Source organism: Eleginops maclovinus, chromosome 9, assembly GCF_036324505.1.
Source record: "Eleginops maclovinus isolate JMC-PN-2008 ecotype Puerto Natales chromosome 9, JC_Emac_rtc_rv5, whole genome shotgun sequence".
Classification (NCBI taxonomy): domain Eukaryota; kingdom Metazoa; phylum Chordata; class Actinopteri; order Perciformes; family Eleginopidae; genus Eleginops; species Eleginops maclovinus.
The window spans coordinates 4,786,306-4,806,158 of record NC_086357.1 but is presented as its reverse complement, the minus strand read 5'-3'; the positions used below and the strand labels follow the sequence as shown (position 1 = coordinate 4,806,158).

Here is a 19,853-nt window from a genome sequence, read left to right as displayed (position 1 = left end):
GTCTGACATATTTGGAACCATTGAACAGGCCTGAGAATATGCCCACTACTATACGCCGTGTCATTGCCTTCACCACTCTACTAGCTAGACGCTCTATTCTCTTCAAATGGATACATGCTTCCCCACCAAAAAACAAAAACAAACAAGACTGTAAATAAGGACTCTCTATGGACCCTGAAGTGATAACATATTTTTATTTAATTTTCAATGAGGTCCTTTGAAATGATGCGCTCTTTTTTTTTTTATCAGTATTATTTTTTCCCCATTGTCCTCCTTTTCTAATTTGTATGCACCTGTACTGCTCTGTATTGATTATTACTGTTCTTACTTCTTGTCATTGTCTGGATTATGACTTGTTTGCAATAAAAAGATTGGTAAAAAAAAAAAAAGAGAATGAGTGGTAAATCGTACTTGCAAATAATAAGCTGTTTACGAATTGGGAAATAAAATAGGGGTAGGTATAATCTTCGAACAATAGTTTGGTAAGTTTAGGGAATTTTCAATATAGCCATTTTTTAGCCATTTTAAATTATTGATCTGAATCAAAACTGGAATAGACCAGTATGTCTCAATATTCACTGCAGCATGCTGGACAGTACATTGCTTTGTGAGAATGTTTATTTATCATATTAGTACACCGATTTTGAGTTTAGTTCCTTGGTTCTAGTGATCTGAATGCTAATTTGATTTCATGAGGTAAATTGCTAATGCACTCAGGGTGGTTCGCACCAAGCCTATACTTATGGTGTTATTGGTTAAACAGTAAACCAATTTAAGTGATTAGAAAGGTAGAGCTACTTAAAAGGAGAATAGAAGTGGAAAAACTCAAAAAGAGGAACATTCATGTATTTTCTGAGAGTTCCAAGAAGTTATTCTAAGAAGTATTTCTATATCAATCACTTAATGTGGTCATGTAAGTTCATCTACAAATGGCTGATGTGGAAAGTGTTGTGCTTTCACGGCGTCACTGCAATCAGTAACTAGAGCCGCTGATTTCACTGATAAACACTGCTTTAATGAGAAGAGGAAGTAATCAGGGAAATGGGCTGCGGTGACTTGACAGTAGATGAGCTCCTGTAAACACAAGTATTCTGGGACACTGCTCAGAATCAGAGCTGCAGGAGACACACTGTACATCTACAGGAGGTGCTATTCACAAACCTCCTCATCAAAGTTGGATTCTCTTCTGTCCTGGACTTTTTCCACTGAATCCACTGAGTGTTTACTGGGTCATGTGGCTGTTTGATGCAAGAAAAAAATGTCCTTTCCAATAGCCATTCTACCTTATGAATTAATATGCTATGAAACCTTTTAGTAAGTCCCAATTCATAACTAGTCAAATACAGTTTGCTCAACAATACCATAATGTCCTACTGCATCCAGTCCGACATGGCAATTCTCATGCTAATTTGCATTTCTGTTCATTCTGACAACAACCCCTTTGCAGTGGAAGACCTGTCACATCGCCTGAGCCACTGAGAGAGCTCAGACAATGGCAGTCTGATGACAGCTTATCGATGAGTCCATCCTCACCTTCCCCATCACCATTTGCTATGCTGCATGTCCAAGAACTAAGGCTGCAATATGCCTTACCTTCTTGGTTTCACTCTACTTTTAGCTCTGTTTTGGTCTCCACCGACTCCTCACACATATCTGGCTCTTTGGCTGCTATGTTTATCAGTTGTTGTCTTTTTTCACTTAACATGGTAGCCTGCTATATGTGGAATTGGGTTTATTAAAGCAGACTAAAGTAAAAAAACATACTTTCCCCACAAAGTGTAACTGAAAGACACTTAAGTGTTCTGTAAAGTAAAGGGGAATTTCAAATATTGGTGATATTGCCTTTTAGGTTGTCATTGCCAGCCTAACCTCATGTCATTGTATTGTGATTTGATCCAGTGTTAATAGAAACAGATTGTTAAGCAGAGGTGGAAGTATACTCAGATCCTTTACTTAAGTAAAAGTAGAAATACTGTACTTGGTTTGAAAATACTTTGTTACGAGAAAAAGTCCTGAATTATGTTGATGAAAAATGTTACTTAAGTAGAAGTACAGAAGAATTATCTGCAAAATGTACTCAAAGTATCAACACCGAGTACAGTACTGCATCATACAGTATATTATATTGTCATTTGTTTTTAAATATCAAAAGTATAAAGTAACTTTGAGTGTAAGTACATGTAGAGTAAAAGTATATTATTTTCTTCCAAAATGTAGTGGAGTTGAAGTTAAAAAGTAGCATAGATTGGAAATACTCCAGTTCATTATTATAAAAGAATGACAAAATATTACTGAAACAGTATATATAAAACATCTCTTCTCTTCAAAACTACACTTATCAACAGTGGTTAAACGTAACTTAGTATACATAAAGTGTTAACATTATGTAATAATAATTGAGATTGTGACATTATTGGAATAGTGTTAGGCAATGGTATTTTAAAATTGTGACATCCTAGTCCAAATGTGCACTCAATCATACAATAACCGATCCAATCTAGTCAACCAACTGAAATATGAAATGTTTTTTTATAGATAGCAAATAGAATGTTTTGAAGGCCATTGTAGCCCGCTGTAATCAGTCCTCTGAGGAAACAAGATGTTTGAGTGGTGAGGACTCTCTGGGAGAAGTACTGCTGTAAACAGAAGGTGGGAATGGACCACATCTCCACCTCACTGACTAGTGTCTTAAGCAGCTCAACCACAAAAACTTCAATTGACTTTATCAAGGCCACACTCTCCTACGTTCAGTTGCTCGCTTCTTAATCTGTTTTAAGGTAGTGCAGCTTTGGTGCACAAAAATCATTCCACTTTTTTTTATTAAAGTTCATCATACATGAAGTTCATCAGAGAGTTTCCAAGTTTCGGAAGAAATTACAGTTGTTCACATTAATACGGACAAAGGGTAATCAGTTAGAGAACATAAGCTTAACTAAAATAAACAGCGTTTTCCCTTTAAGGCTTTGGACTGGGCCATGGTCTGGTATTTATACTGTGTGTTCCTCTATTATTTAAATATATGTTACGCCTCTTAACTCCAGAGAGCTGTTTAGACCAGGAGCAAGTACCCATGAACACTTTGTTAAAAAAGCGTTTCTTGTGAAAAACACATTGTGATCATTTTCATAAACCTTTATATTCCTCCCGCTCCAAATTATGGCTATGGTTGTGGTGTGTTGCTTAAATACGTTTATCTTCAAAACGGATCTCTTGTCTATGCACTACTGATCTGTCCAAAATTGATCTGGAAACACGTTTTTGTTTGTTTGTTTGTTTAAAGGAAAAAGTATTTTGCAGAATGAGGTTTTCTGGATGTGTTTTTGTTTGATCAAATTAAAGACATAAATGAGGCTTTTCAACTGAAGGAAAAATAATGGTGCAAATAACCGTACTAGCCACCTCGACATTTGAACACTAAAAAGACATTAGAAGCTTTCTGTCCCGTGAAAGATGCATTTTCTGTGCAGCACACCTCAAAGTTCAAACAAATAAATAAAGAAAAGGTTTTTTGCTGGTTTTACAATTACAGCTCAGAAAAATGAGTATCAGTCAGTATAGCAGAATTATCAAATTTGACAAAGCAGCATACCATATTACAGTTATGACAAGTGTGGCGTCAAACAAGTGTGAGCATAGGACCAGTATCTGTGGAGGAACTCCAGGCCTGAAAGGGGCAGAGAAAGCTCACCCAACAGACAGGATGCAACCCATGTTTCTGGAGGGACCGATTTCACCTGCGCACCTCTAATCAAGCATGAGTATAAAATGTTTGGAGTTAGCTCGGCGAGCCCTCTTTGCTCGGTCTCCTCAGCCTACTGACAGCTCATGTTCAACCACAGACGCAACTGGTATGGACTTCAAATATTTAGTTTGAAAGAATCATTTGTTTGCTGTTTTCTGTTTGATTTTGATCTGTTTTGAATTTAAATGAGATGTTTAGTTTAATGATCAGGATTGATGCGTACTGATGTGGAATGTAATTTGCCCTTTTGTTTCTTAAAGGGTATCAACCTATTCTTCCTCTGGAATTTCACTTTGTGCCATCAATCTAAAACAAAATAAATCACCAGAACGGAACAGAGTTGTCCCCTTGCATCATTTGTGTTGAACAAGCCGTTTTCAAGTTTGGGCAGAGCTGAATCTGAATCTTAACATCTGGATAACTTGACAACAAGAAAGGCAGTATAATGAGGTCAGAAGGGAAGAAAGTTTGTTAAGTCAAAAAAATGTCAGTATGTGTCAAAATGTCAAGAATTTAATTAATGATTCTTATTTTAAACTCAATGATGATTTCATTTGGTGTAAAGACTGAGCTGGTAGTGTTCCGCCCTAAAAAGTAACGTTCTCTCTGGCAGCTTCCTTGCATTGTGGCCAGTAGCTCTCCTAGCAAGCTCTGTAGGCATGACTAATGGATTACTAGTAGATCCCAGCCAGTTAAATATGTCTATACTTTTACCACGATTTTCCTTATACTTGTTCACAGCACTTTATCATTCTTCAACCATTGTGACCCCTAACCTCTAACCCTAACCTCTAACCTTTAACACTATTTTTGCAAGAAGCAATATTTATAGCAAACTGGGAAATGTTTTCATCTTGTCAGGTCAAATGAGGTACAGTACAAATACACTTCATTCAGTTTGTCTCCATATAAACAGAACCCTCAGGGAACAAAAGAATGCAATGTGATGCCAGCTATTAAAGATCCATATCAGCTGCATACAAAAATGATCCCCCCAGGACATCATCCAGCCAGTAAGTAGCAGCAACAGTCAGCTGCCAAACAAAAGCTGAAGGATCACGCCTTGAAAGATCTCTCAAAGTAAGTGTTCACATATGATATATGAGAATATGTCAGTCTGCAAGTAAAAAAAGCCACAAAATGTTCTGATGCACTTCCCTATAGATGTCATTCAGTACAGTTGTATTAATACCAGAAGAGATAAGTATTAGTAGGGCCAACATATTAGCAGTGGGAAACCTTCTTCCCGGGATTTGAACTTAATCCAGCTTCTCTCAAAGTAGCTTTGCGTGCTTAACATACGTCTTTGAAGTCAAAAATGGGATACACAGTTTCTACAGTCACAAGTGAAGAAAAACTGGGCTGTGTTTTGCCTAGACACCCCGATTGAGCCCCCAAAACATTGCCTGACAATTACATGTCGAGTTTCATCCATTACATATTGAGCTACTCATGCAGATACAACAATCCCTTAAAGGGGCCCTAGGAGAGAAAGACTCCCTCTGAAGGGAACTTTGGGATTTTAACCTTTGCAGACCATTTACAAGAAAGGGCATAACAAAAACCCAAAAAGCATAAAACGACCTATCAATCACTAATCCCACAAACCAAACAGCAGATAACTCACAATGAGACGATTTTTGTCATGCAAAGCTATTTAAAAAAATCTTATTGGTCTCCATTTGTTTCTCTAAAGTCTATGTATGTCTTCCTGTCCCCCCTCTTTCTCTGCCGCTGTCTCTTTCCCGCTCTGGCCTGTCTTTTTCTAGACTCAATATAGCAGACACTTTAATTCCTCTTATTTTCAAAGCCTGATGAAATTAGTAATAGTAAGACTAAAACAAAAAACGTATACGACTGAATACACAGGAACATGTGTGAATGAAAGAGCCATTATAAGAGTTGGAATGAGTCAAGAGCATCCATTCAGTACACCATTGGCTAAGGCAAAATTCCCTGCTTAACATCATTCATGTTCTTCGACTTGGATAACCTTAACTCTGAATAGAATCCATTTTTGAGAACAACTTGTATATATACTTATACTTGTATGTTTCATTATGTGTTCAGTGAAACCTTACAAACCTACAGAAGTAATTAAAGCCAACAAAATAGAAGCATATAGTCTCTACTTACTTTGTGTGGGCATAAAACGTTATGCCTAAATCCTTCAACCGTCACTAAACTAATAGCCAATTCAATTGCTGACATCTAGCCAAAAAAAAAGGTCAAATGTGTTTCCTTTTTAAATGTTTACTTAACTGTCAAGGAAGATATCAAGGAAAGGTATCAGAGTAATCCAAACAGACTAAGGAAAAGATTACAACAGTGTTAGAGAATCCCTTTACCCCTATCCAAACATTTCTGTCCCAAATTGAAACACACCTCCTGAGGATGTTGATAATGTGTGTACAAATACACAAGAAGAAGGAACCCTTAATTGTCCCACAGAGGGGAAATTTACATTCTGCATTTGACCCATCCTAGTGTTAGGAGCAGTGGGCTGCCATATGTACGGCGCCCGGGGAGCAGTGTAGGGAAAGGTGCCTTGCTCAGAGACACCTCGCTACCACTCGGTCTTTCGGGGATTTGAACCGGTGACCTTCAGTTCCAAAGCCAAGTCCCTACGACCATCACTTCCTAAATTGCAACTGAAAGAAACTGTGGGGCAGCATTTTATTATTTGTTTTGGTAAAGCGTGGTCAAGTGTTCCCTATGGTAATGGATTTCAAAAAAGGAAGAATGGAAGTCCTTTTCTTTAGCATCTAGAGAATTCAACCAGCAGCAACGAGACTATTGGCCCGTGTTTCTTTGAGCATTTTCAAACCTTTTGACTAATTTGATCTTGAACCAGGGGAAAAAAGTGTCAGTCATTGCATCTTCATTACGGTCTGAACTGCGGAGGGTTGCACTTATGAAATATTAGGTCAGAGCCACAGTGGTGAATACAACTTGACTGTTGGTGCACTGATGCCATGAGTGCTTTGGAAATGTACACTTTCCTACATTTACCATGTGAGCTGTTGTAGTAGTCCAGTGAACAAATGGATGCATGGTGATCTCTAGTTAAGTTGATGGATTTGACATGAACATTAAAGGTATGTGAAACTATGTACAGTATATACCTCTTGCTTTGCAATTAATACAATTGTTCTTTCCCCATAGTTGTGAAACAGATAAGTAGTAAAAACGAACCAATAAAATCAAAGACAGATACTCCTCCTCCACCCCACTCATTACTAAATTAGATTACGAAATGGAACACACTATTGCAAGTTTCTAGAATTCAATTTTAATCTACGTAGATTGCATTTTAATATTACAATATTGTATTTTTTCAGAAAATGCAGTGTGTCCACTCTGCCATAGCACAACGGAAATGTCTGTTAAGAGTTCATGAGGTCCAATGACCATAGCCATAACCCTTTCATACCTCTTGACTGGTTGTTTCTGATGGATATTAGTTAGTAAAAAGGTGACTTATTAAAGAGGAAAGGTCAAATATAGGCTCCAACAGTTCAAGGTGAAAAGATAATGAGAGGTCATATCTACCTTACATCCGTCTGACAGTCCATGCTGTTTAACCAGAGGTCACAGAACAATACATAATGGATGATTTAACTGAGCAGTGAATTGGTGGTGTTGAAATTCACTTTCTTATTTTATTAGTAATGGTTTGAAAAATGTGTCATCTACAAAGACGGTTAAGATGTGTAGGTTTTGGACGGGTGGTGGTGAGGGTTTTTTCTGGCACCTAGAAATATAAATGTGGAAAAATAAATAATGAAAAGTGGGCTAAACTCAGAGAGGGTAACCATGGTGACATGATTGTCTCAGTTCAGTGGCAAAGCCAGTTATCTCACAGAGACACATACAGCCAGGCATGCGGTGATCCTTTGGCGTGGAGAAGGCGACGTTCGGGTTGACAGAGGTTTGTATCAGATACAACCAAAACTAAAAGTGTTACCTGGTGGAGAGTCTTTATCTCTCGGTTCCAAAAGTATTTCCCTTCCTCTTTGGATATGAATACATCTGTGGCTTGCTAAAAGGCCACGAGTTAAACATTTGATAATGGTGATTGTAGACTTAAGTGTCCTTTACCCATAATCATCTTTGTCTGTTTTAAGCGATTCAACTATGGGGAAAGAACGAGTTCATAGAAACCAATGAAGTCTGTTTGTAGATGATGAAATTTGAACAATGGTCTCCAAGGTCAAAGTCTTTGTTTCTTTCTTTATGGTTAAGGTTTGAAGAGGCTTTGGCAATTCAAACTACACAGATAAAGAGAAAACATTTGGTTGAGATAAAGGAAAGATAAAGATAAGAAAGATAAAATGGTCAGTGTTACAAGAAAGTTGGCATCTCGAAGACAGTGTGTCTTAAGGATTAGTTAAGTAAATTACAATTGCTTAGTAAAGATTTTTGGAAGATTGTGCTAAAAGAAATAACTAATCTGTTGAGGTTAGGAAAAGGGTCAACAGGTCACTACAGCAGTATATGGTGTCAAAGCTGGATTTCTACCTTTGTATATCCAACCATCCACACTGAATGATTCTATACAAGGTTTTGCAGCTACAAGTAATGCTACTTTCAAATGTGCTTCTCAGAAAAAAAATGTAATAGAGGAAAGATATGTCATAAAGAAATTTGGACAAGAGCAAAAAAGAATGCTATACTGAATACTACTTAAAATGGCTGTACCTTTTTATCCACCTTTAAATGAAGTTTTCTGAAGTTATGCTTGTTGTTCTACCCTTGCACAAAGGTACATCACACTGCTTAGCAAGCAGGAATAACTCAATTATGTAGGAGAAAAAAATATTCAGCTGTATAACAATAAATAAAAGAGAACACAACTACAAACGGAACATTAAATAATAAGTACTTGTAACCTGTTTTAGTCACTAAATCAAAAGGAAAGTAATGCTCAGTCTGTTTGCCATCTCCTCTCTTTACCACCAGTCAGGAAGAATAAAGAGAACTGATAAATTGGGTTTGCACATTCCATCCTTTCTGTGATATTAAGCCTTGTTTTGTTCCTGTGTGTCCTATTCAACAGTTCTCAGTAACCACTCAGCACCTGTCTCTCAGTGTGAAGCCAGCTTGAGTTGAAAAGGGCTTTTGAGTGAATGGATTTGCACATTGGCACACGCCTCCTGCTTTTACTTTGTGTCCACAAACAAGAGTGTTGTTTTGTTCAGCATTTGTTATTTAAAATAACCATGAGTCGGGTGCTTACCTGTGCAGAGCGTTTATCTTATCGGCTGTGATTCCTTTCAGCAGATCCTCCAGCAGGTCTGAGCTGTCGGCCGGAGGAGCGGCTGGTTTGACGGCAGGTGTGTGTGTGAACCAGCCAATCAGGAGACCCAGGACGAAAAGCCCCACCCCTGCCAGGAAGTACCTATGAAGAAAAAGGGAATGACCAACCAGCTGTCAACTTTAGATTTTAGTGCTTAAAACCACATCTCATCTCAGAGAATTGTTTAGTTAGCTAGTAAATGTAATTACTATACGGGATCTACAGGACCAAGGAAAGCATGCAAGTTTCACTTCCTATTTCATTTACATACAGCTCTAAACAAAAAATGAAGAGAACACTCCGTATTTTTCTTAAATGTGTACATGTATGGCAGCCATTCAAGTGTCTGTTGAATTTCAACACAGAGAAATGTTGTCAGTAGTTTATAGAATAAAACAAAATGTTAAACTCAAAGACATACCTATAAATAGTAAAACCAGAGACACTGATAATGCTGCAGTGGTCTCTTAATTGTTTCCAGAGCTGTAAAAGGGCTTTGGAAAAGGCCAATATTTAACTGCAATACTTCTTTCCAATTGATAGAAAAAAACATGTGCAATCATTCATCGTATGAAACACCATCAATGAACCATATGTCTATTATGATTCAAAGGCAGTTAGAAAAGTTTTGCAAAATCTGGAAACAAGACACTTAATATGATCTTCCAACTCTCTGTGCAGTCAATAAATGAATTAAAATGTCCATTTAATTGGTAAAGAAATCATAGTGAGGTGGCAGCTAATTTGGCCAAATAGTTATGATACCATCCTATCACTCCTGACAGTAGGGTTAAAGCTTTCAAACACTGATAAAGCAAGCTGGGATGGATGTCCTTTCATGGAGTGAACGAACAAACAAAGGTTAGAAGAGCAAATTATAAAATGAAAATTGGAGCCTCCCATCATGAAGCAGTGGCCCTAGCCTAACCTGGAAAATAGGTTAGACAATTCTCCATTATCTTGTCTAGCATACGTTATGTACTTGAGTGTTCCTAAATGTAATGAGCCATCCTAATGCTTTAGCAGTAAATTAGATTAGATATTATTGACCCAAATTTGGGAATTCTCGAAATGAAGAAAAATTACAATTTCCTGGATAAAACAATGCTGGTTTTGGTTACAGCTGTTGGTAAAACTGGCATAGCCGCTCTAATAATTTTGAATTATTAGCATTTATGACAATCAATAAGCAGATCCCCGCCTTCATAAAAAGCTTAAAAAAAAGTGTAATGTCACATTCATATGGTGGCAAGGACTGCAAAGTATTACACACGGTTTCTTCACAATTCATTCCCTTCTGTTCTTTAGGCCTATATGCCCTCAAAATGTTAACACGATAAATTGTCCATGTTGGTAGATTTGGTGAGACCATCTATTACTGATGCTCCTGTAGCGGATCACTGAAACACACACAAGTCATAAACTCACCTACAGTTTCTACAGAAGGGGATTTAAGACTTGAGTTCTACAAATGCTACTTCAGCAATCCTTGAATCACCTGAGCAGAAAGCATTGGAGTCGTCGCTGGCCTTTGTGGCCCGGAGCCCTGGTGAAGTGGGAAATGTAGTTTGGATCTTCCTGGAGACGTTCAAATCGTCCATGTGGCGAAACAGACACAGATGGCTGGATGGATTCCATCAGTTCTGGGTCAGGGTCAGGGCCGGGGTCTGAACACCCTAAACGTGTAAAAAATGCTTTACCACCTTTTATGTAGAAAATGAATTACATGAAGTGTGTGGGCAGGCTTGGGGAGAAATGGATTATATGAAACAGGATGACATAACAAGGATAGAAAATATGTTAACTGTATTTCCTTATGTTGAGGAGGCAGGTATGGGGTTCAAACTAAAAGCGAGCTTTACTCAAATTAAAGCTGATAACAAAAAGGGGACACGACCGGGTCACGTAAACAGACACAAGCAAAAAGGAAAAACAACAAACTACTAACCAGGGAACATGATAATCGGAGCAAAACACGGACAGGGACATCAGGAAACATCCACGATAACCAGACAGGAATAAAAAGGGAACCAAGACTAAATACACATGGGTAATCACAAGAAAAGACACAGCTGGCCAGGGGAGGAGAAACACAGGGGCAACAGGTGACACAATCAGGCACAGGAGGGAAACTCAAGACCGGAAGTGAAGCTAAACATGACACAAGGAGGGAAAACATTTCAAAATAAAACAGACAACTATTAACACAAAACCAGGATCATGACACCTTTCAGTATGGCGTTCACATTTCCCAGTTCGAGATGGTTACTGGAAACTATCAACAGACCCTAACTGTTATTCTGAAAACTAAACTAGGAATAGGATTTGGAGAAAAAAAGTGCAATGCCTCATTTAGAGTTTTAAAACGATCAGCCCTCCTTGAGAAAGCACTTGTGAGGATAGAAGACTACTGCTCACACAGAACTCCAGGCACAATTCAAAACAGAGTCCTTCAAAGCTGAGGAACTCAAGTCTAGCTTTAGGGTACTTAAAAAGTTTCTCTCTTTTGCAGCTGCTGGCAGAGGCAAACTTCTCACGTTAAAAGCCAAATTTTCTTTTCTTCTTTAGTGACAGGTTGTTTCAATTTATGTGAAAGGGTTTCTGAAGAACTTTTGTGCAAACCAGCTTCAAGATAAATAAATAAAATGGTTTATGATGTGAGCACGTTTAAATCATACATGTATCAGAAAAGGTCATAAATGCTTAACATTTGCTGGCATGAGAAGGTGCATCAGTATCATATTCAGGTGCATTACAGGAGCAAATGTCATAATCAAAACAAAGACAACATGAGATAAGGCATCTTTAGACTTTAAGCAATCCTCTTTATTTATCAAACTGTTAGCTGTCATTAACGTGTCAAAATGTTTTATAAATTATTCACAAACTTAAGGGTCCTGACATAAATCATTCATTTCCATGCATTATGATCTGTAATTGTTTTCTTAGTTGAACAAAATAATCACCTTTTCATATCATCATGCTCTATATGAGATCAGCTGTACGACAGAATATGCAAGTCAATGCACTATGAGCTTATAAATGACTGTTTGAATTTAAATCGGAATATGCTGGTCACTGACTGTTGAAGGTATTTTATATTGTTATTTAAAAAAAGCTGACCCAGAAACATATATTTGACCAAATCTGTAGACATCTTAAAGGGGCCCCACTATGCGTTATTTTCAGGTTCATATTTGTATTTTGTTCCTCTACCATGTCTCCATGCTTTAATGTTCATAAAGCTCTTTATCTTTCTCATACTGCCTGTGCTGCAGCACCTCTTTCCACCCTCTGTCTGAAACTAGAGCCCAGTCTGCTCTGATTGGTTAGCTGGTCGGCTCTGTTGTGTTTGGTCAGCGGCTTAGAGATGTCCTGCCCCTATGCCTATCATGTACAATGTGTTGGAGTGCTAGCCAATAGAAGCGTGAGTGTTAAATAGTGATGTCACTATGTTATGGAAGTAAATTAAGCTCTCCAATGGAGGCGTTTCAGGCAGGGGGGGAGTGTGTGGGAGAGTAACTCCTCTGGAAGGAGCACAGGAATGTTAGCCTTTGCAGACCATTATAACACACACTAGAAAAGGAAACCCCAAAAAAAGCATAATGAAGCCCCTTTAACTGACACATTGGTTAGGAAATTGTATTATTGTACCTGATCTCTGGCAGTCTACATGTTGCATCTGCATGCGGTCCATGCTGGGCCCTGGTTCCTGTAGCACCTCCTTGTCCAGGTCCCAGTCCAGATCCAGACCTCCAGAGCAGTGCAGACCTTCACCGACCATTGGACCACTCTGGGTGTCACAAACCTTCCTGTATGCCATGTAGTCACCTGGATTTCAAATCACACATAGTTTCCAGATATCTCACTTTTCTATACGCATTATTAGCCAATTTTAAGATACATAATGGTGTCCCAGTGAAACCATCTCGCTAACCCTCTTTGGGGTCAAATTGGAAACATACAACCAACCCCACATACCCCAAAGCAAAACCCTAACATTTGGTTATATGCCTTGTAAGTCATGAGCAGATGTCATCGGAGCACTGCCAACATTCTATGACATCCCTATGACAACATGAAATAATGCAAAAAACAAGTGCTTTCATGAGCTTAGAAAACATTTTCCTCCAGCGAGAGAGAACACATTTTCAGCAGTACTATACACAGATAATCTACAGCTAAAGATGAATTGTGCGAGACACGGCAGGAGGCACTCTACGTTCATGCGCCAGCCTGCCAATGCTAACAGCTGGGAGTCTAACCCCGGGCTGGAGCTCAGCAGAGAACTGGAGAAGACTAGACTTGAGCTGGCTTGTCAGAAAAGCCTCACAGAAAGGTTCCTGAAACAAGAACAGGAAACCATCAGGCAACTGAAGGAGGCTAAACAGCAGCTAGCCCATCAAACGAACCTGAAGGAAGGGTTCATCACCAAAGAGAAGAAAATACGGGACAAATTTGAGAGCATGAAGAGGACCTGCGACCCTGAGAGCCTGAAAACCTTTGAGACTGCAACCGAGGTTCACAACAACATCAAAAGGACCACGAAGAACGAGCTCCACCATGAATTCGAGCAGGTCAAATCGGCTTACATAACCGACCTGGAAGATCTCTCTAGAAAGATCCAGTTGGCGAGAAAGATAAACGCAGCTCTTCAGCAAAAAGTGGAACATCTGAGAGATCCACGTCCCTCCAGCCTGAGCTTTGGAGATGGACTTCAGGAGCAGCAGGAGCCAGAGGACATGGAGCTGCTGCCAGTAGTCTCTCTGATTCAGAGTATGGACCAGATGATCCTGTCCCTAAAGAAATGAGGACAGGAAGAACAGCCCTCAACCATCAAGGAGCTGCTCACCAGCCCGGGGCTGAAGAGGAGTGCTCGTCTGGCATTCTGAAGAAATAATAGAAATAAAAAGCAAAATAAAAAATATATATATATCTGAATGTTTGGGTGTACTTTAAATTGTTGAGTTGAAGCCAAAACAATCCTCTCGTACTGGGTCTATACAGCAGTGTTTTTTTAAGAATCTGCTTTTACGTATATAATCTTTGTTAATGCTGCATAATTCATAGTAATACCAAATAAAGGAGTGATGATATTATTTTGAAATGACCTGATTATGGGCCCCTACTTTAGCTACAGTATAAAAACATCTTATATTGCAATAATAATTTAACAAAAGCACTGCTACTGACAGTATGAAGGAGATATTTCATAAAGCTGCATATATGTTTTGATTCAAAGGGTTTGCAGCCACCTAAGACCTGTTTATGGAAGAGAGATTGTAACAAAATTAAATCACCATCATTTTGTGTAGCCAAGCATGAAGGGCGAAACTGTTTTTTGTTTATATTTTTAACCTTTTAGAGTATTTACTAAAATGTACGGTGTCCTTGGGTGTCTTGAAAGTATGAATGCCTAACTGATGTTTTTGGATTAATATAACATGATTAATGTGCACAGTATGTTGCATTTTGCTGCTGTAGATTATTGAGGTTGTGCTCTTTTTAACTGTTAACATAATTTTTGGTAGTTCATCATTAATTTGTATCATCGCTGTCCTGAGCACCACATTTCTCTATTAGTCACATTTTATTCAGAGAAAAAGCAGCGCTGATTTTAAGCATTGTGACGATGCATTTTGCTCCTGATTCGAAATACTTCAAATTGTTTATTCAGCTAAAGAAGTAGGAGAATTGGTTTTACCTCATCTTTCTTTATATTTTCTTCACATTACACAACACCAGAAAATAGTGATAATAGTTCAAATGCACTTTAAAGTGCTGTCAGGCAGAGGAAAGCTGCACATTGTTCATGTTGGAGCAGCTACAACCATTATTGTTGTAGCTGTAGCTATTGGGATTAATAGGACCTAATAAGTATAAAACCTAAGCATTTGTCTTTGAACAGGAAGTAGTTTTGGACAGAAATGATGTCCTCATATGCGGACAATAGGTTTATCTGACTGTGTAAGAAAACCAAGTCACCAGTGTATCACAGAGTGTGTACTTATTGATACACTGGTGATTCAACCAGAGTAAAAGTTTGGTTCTGAATTATATATTATAATTACATACATTTACACATTTGAATAACTTTTACTTTCACCGTTAATACTTGAGTGTCTTTGCTATGAACTAATATGTACTTGTGTTTTCCTTTGGCCTTTTGAAAATGTGTGTCAGAACTTTGAGTTAGCAATTTAAACATTCTCAATGCATGAACATTGCTGTGCAAAAACAAAATTGCAAACAATATACTAGAGTGACCTTCTTCAGCGCTGTAGCCACCAAATGCCCCTTCAACACACCTTGCGTAATCGATGCAGTAAAAAAAGCCCCTAAAGATAGTTAACCCAGAACCAGCAGGAAGTACATTCAAATACATTTGAATGAATTTCCCAAAAAGTATTATCCATGTTCACACTTGCAATCCGTACCAAGGCCTCTTGAAATCTGACCATTGCAGTGAACGCAACAGATTAAAACTGCCCATCTGACTGAAGGTAATGGATGTTACATTAGTGCTGGATATAGAAGAAAACGTGATAAGTGTGGTTAATAGCTACTTAAGCTAAGTAACTGACCAGAGCCTCTCAGCACACAATTATGAAGAGTAAAAGCACTGCAGGGTGCTGCAACGCTTTCACACAATGTAATGTGACTGACAGAACACAAGTTAGGGCGAGGCATAGACTAAAGCAATCGATCTAAGTGTATGTGTGTGTGTGTGTGTGTGTGTGCCTGTAAGAAACATGAATTCATAGCTTTGGGGAGTTGTGAGTGTGTGTGAACTGGGAGGTGATCATGTGTGTAAAACCAGCTCTGGTTCAGTTCACCACAGCTCCTAAACAGCATCATTAAACCTCAGGGAAATGCATGAAAGAAAAAAGTAAAGAAATCAGCTGAATAAAATCATTGGCTTGAAACTGCAGTTTGAGTTAAAGGTTGTTATTCAGTGAAATGTGTTCATCTTACAGACAGGTTTACTTCAATAATAACAGGTTTAAACTGGTTAAGTTCAAGCAAAAGGAGTAAAAAGCAAGTTGTTAAGCCTAGAGCTAATACCTAAGTGGTTACCATGAAAACAAGGGTTTAAAAATAAACGTATTCGTTCCATCCAGCTTCTTTACACGTGTGCCTTGTTTTGGTGTTTCATGTAGTGGATATCACCAAAATGTTTAAGTTTTGGAGTATTTGGTTTAAAGGTTAGAAACGCAGGCTTGTTAGCAAAAGGTCTTTGGTTTAACACCTGGACTGTGGTGATCAATTTGGCTGTCCCTCGTTACACCCACTGTGTAAGCCCCTTAAACACATCCATCCAATCCACTCTTAACTTTGGCTCTTATCTTGTCTAAAAAAATATGTTCTCTCTTTGAAACATTAGTTTGACGTAAAAACAAAGACCATTTTGATTATTTAAATAAATGTGATTATTTATTTATATTGTAAAATAAACTTTTTTTGTTGTCTGTAAACAAAATATATGTAGTATGATTTTCCAGAATCTGATTGCTCAGATTTATATTTGTATATCACGTTAGATTTGACGGTTTAGGTACAATAAATAAAAGAGGTTGCGGTGATTATTATTTTACAAACATAAAGTATTGACAGTTTGCCACTTCATATTGATTTGTTAAAAATGTGTTGTATTGTGTCAGCAAACATATTGATTCATGTTTTTGTGTGCATGTAAATGGTCTGCAAAAGCTAAAATCCCAAAGTTCCTTCCAGTGCGAGTTTCTCTCCCAATTTTCAAATAAAATATAATTTATCCTTTTGTTGCACAAAGGACTCTCAGTTGTAACACCACTACACAAGCATAGTATCATTACTGTTGACAGTGATGATTGTCTCTGGGACATTTTACAATTCTATATCATTTTGTCTCTGAATAGCTCCCCGATGTCTGAGCGATCGCTGAATTGTCCTTGTTTAGCCTCTTTGTTTATAATAAGCGGATCAACAAGAGATTGAGCTAAAGGACAAAGGGGAGGATGGCATACACAGATGGAGACAATTAGAGGATATGTCCAGGAGAGTAGGGACTGTAGACACAGTGAGGAGGCGCAGAGGCAATGGCTGCCACTCAAAGCAAAAGCGTTGAAAACAGAAAGGCAGCAGAGTGTTTATAGATGAAGGAGAGAGGGTAAAAAGCAGAGGGAAGAGGTCTGGGAGTTCCCTGGCATCAATCTTGAATGCTTCACCACACTTTCATTACTTCTAGCTCAATGCAGATGAAGGATCCTCTCAGTAAAAGGGAACAAAAGTTCATTTAACTGCTGACCTCCCGTTACCGCCACACACTGCAGTGGGCTTTCTGCCTGATGCTTATCTCCAGTGGAGAAAGAAATTGCAATTCAATTCTTTCTTTACTTTGGGTTGTTGTATAAACATGTCTTTTGCAATTTAGATTCAAAGATGACTCAATGCCTTATGCATAAAAAAACCCAGCCCCGGCCGTGGCGCAACTGGCTGGGGCACCTGCACCGTACGCCGTCGACCCGGGTTCGATTCCCAACCCGTGGTCCTTTCCGGATCCCACCCCGACTCTCTCTCCCACTTTCCTGTCCCTCTCCACTGTCCTATCCGATTAAAGGCAAAAAGCCCCCAAAAGATATCTTTAAAAAAAAAAGACCCAAGGCCTTTTTACACATTCTCCCTGTTGTTTCAGGGCCCATTTGTGCATTCAGAGGCAGTGATGGAAAGTAAGTAACTATATTTACTTATTTCTTCAGAGTGTCAGACGAGGTATTTTATAAGGACTTAAGTACTATTTTAAAATACCTACATACTTTATTTGAGTATTTCCATTTAATGCTACTTCATACTTCTACTCAACTACCTTTAAAAGGGTAATTGCTTACTTTTAGTCCACTACGTTCATTTAATAGCTTAAGTTACTTTTGAGATTAATATACTGCAATAAATCAAACATGTGATACACTTGTAAAACAATGTATTACGGAATATTAAACTATTCAATGCAGTTAATTATTATTACATTTTAACTAAACGTTAACCAAAGACATTTGTAAACAGGATTTTTTTGTGTTGCATAACCTTTTTGTCTAAAATATAACTTCATGCAACAACAATAACAATCTAAATATGTCTTTTATATAATAATATATCACGGCTGGAGGTTTTTTTTTGAGTATGAGTCACTTTGAAGCTGTACGTACATTGTATATGTAGGACTTCTAATTGTAACGGAGAATTTCGACATGAATGTGTTAATTCTACTTGAGTTAAGGATCGGAATACTTCGACTGAACATGCTTCTATTGGCTAGCGCTCCAACACATTGAACGTCATAGGCTAAGGGGAGGGACATATCAAAGTGGTTGACCAATCACAACAGAGACAGCCAGCTGACCAATCAGAGCAGATTGGTCAGCTGGCTGTGCAGTTTTCTCATACTGGACAAAAAATAAAGAGCTTTTTGAACATTAAAGCATGGAGACATGTCACCTTAGGGATTGATCATATAAATTGAAACCTGAAAAAGCATAATCAGGCCCCTTTAAATTAACTCTTTTTTTTTGCTTTTTATTTCAAAAATGTCTTCATCTTCTAAGAGTTAAAATATCAACAAAAAGCTATTGACCACATAATTATGATTCAATATTTCATAAGTATGCAATCTGCAAGGTTCCCAGTGTAACATCTTAAAGCACAATTTCTCACTGGCGTGTGACACCAGAGCAACAACTATGTTCTCACATTAAGTCCCTGGGTTCATTCCAAACTAAGATATTTGTTAGTCTTGCTCTGACTGCCGCTACACTGCATTGTAGTTTCTAGTTAGCTGCATTTTATGGCTGATGTCTGTGACCGAAACATCACCATACTTTGGAGCTCTTTTTCAATAAATCATGTGGTGAGGGGGCCACTCCTGCCTGTCTTCTCAGCTGAATGGGTCACTGCAGTTTTTAGGATTGTATCCCTAAGCGGGGTTTTGGGAGAAAAGCATAATATTGCTCTTTGAACTTAAAGCTCAATGTCAAGTTGTACCAACACTTGACATTGCTATCTGTACAACTTTCCTGACCTGATTTTAAGTAAGGTGACACTCACATCATCTCAGAGGACCATGGTCGAGCAGCTGCAGCTGTGCTCAAAAGGATCTGTGTTCAAAAATGTAAAGTTCTACAGGTTCATTACCTGTTAGGCTGTTTGCATTAATTTGTGTATTCTTTCATATCTAAGACGGCCATCATTACCCACTATAATAAAGGTTTAAGTTGCTTTAAGCTAAGGTTGCCATATTGATTATATATAAAACAAATTTGGATCAATCACAAGGTTCCTTTGGAAGGAATTTCATTTAAATGAAATTTTGTTGTTAATGTTGAAAGAGCTGAGTTTTCTGCATCTTTTGTAAATATATATAGCATTTCCCATACAACATAACTGCATTGACAATCAGGAAATTGTGGTTTGTGTTTCAAAATTCATTTTAATTTTCCATTAAACAACTTTGGCTTTTTGTAAGCCTGTTATATGACTGGATTTTTCCTAACTTCACCATGTAGTTGCATTTTTTGTTTTATATTTCTTCAAATTGCAACTTTATTGAAAATGTTTGGTATGGGAACACATCTGGCATAATGTCAAATATAAAACAAAACACATCAACAATGTTTTCATAATGACTCTTACTGCCTGAACGGTAGACACAGGTCTGCAATGAAAGTCTAACCAAGGGGGTTGAAAAAAATAGGACAGGTGATGATGGATTGTGAGACTCAAAAGCAATAAACAAACAACGACAAAATAATCAGTAAAACATCAGCAAAAAAACTCTCT

At 38.0% G+C, this 19,853-nt stretch overlaps 1 protein-coding gene across 1 annotated transcript in view; it reads right to left on the bottom strand.

The window, feature by feature from the left end:
* Positions 1-19,853, bottom strand: part of LOC134870249 (inactive N-acetylated-alpha-linked acidic dipeptidase-like protein 2) — a 555,262-nt gene that overhangs the window by 330,054 nt on the left and 205,355 nt on the right. Inside the window, exons 3-5 of the mRNA XM_063892353.1 lie at positions 12,696-12,872; positions 10,540-10,717; positions 8,982-9,143 (exon numbers count right to left, since the gene is read on the bottom strand). Of these exons, the coding sequence (XP_063748423.1) occupies positions 8,982-9,143; positions 10,540-10,717; positions 12,696-12,864 (509 nt within the window). The 5' untranslated portion in view covers positions 12,865-12,872. The remainder of the gene's footprint in view (positions 1-8,981; positions 9,144-10,539; positions 10,718-12,695; positions 12,873-19,853) is intronic.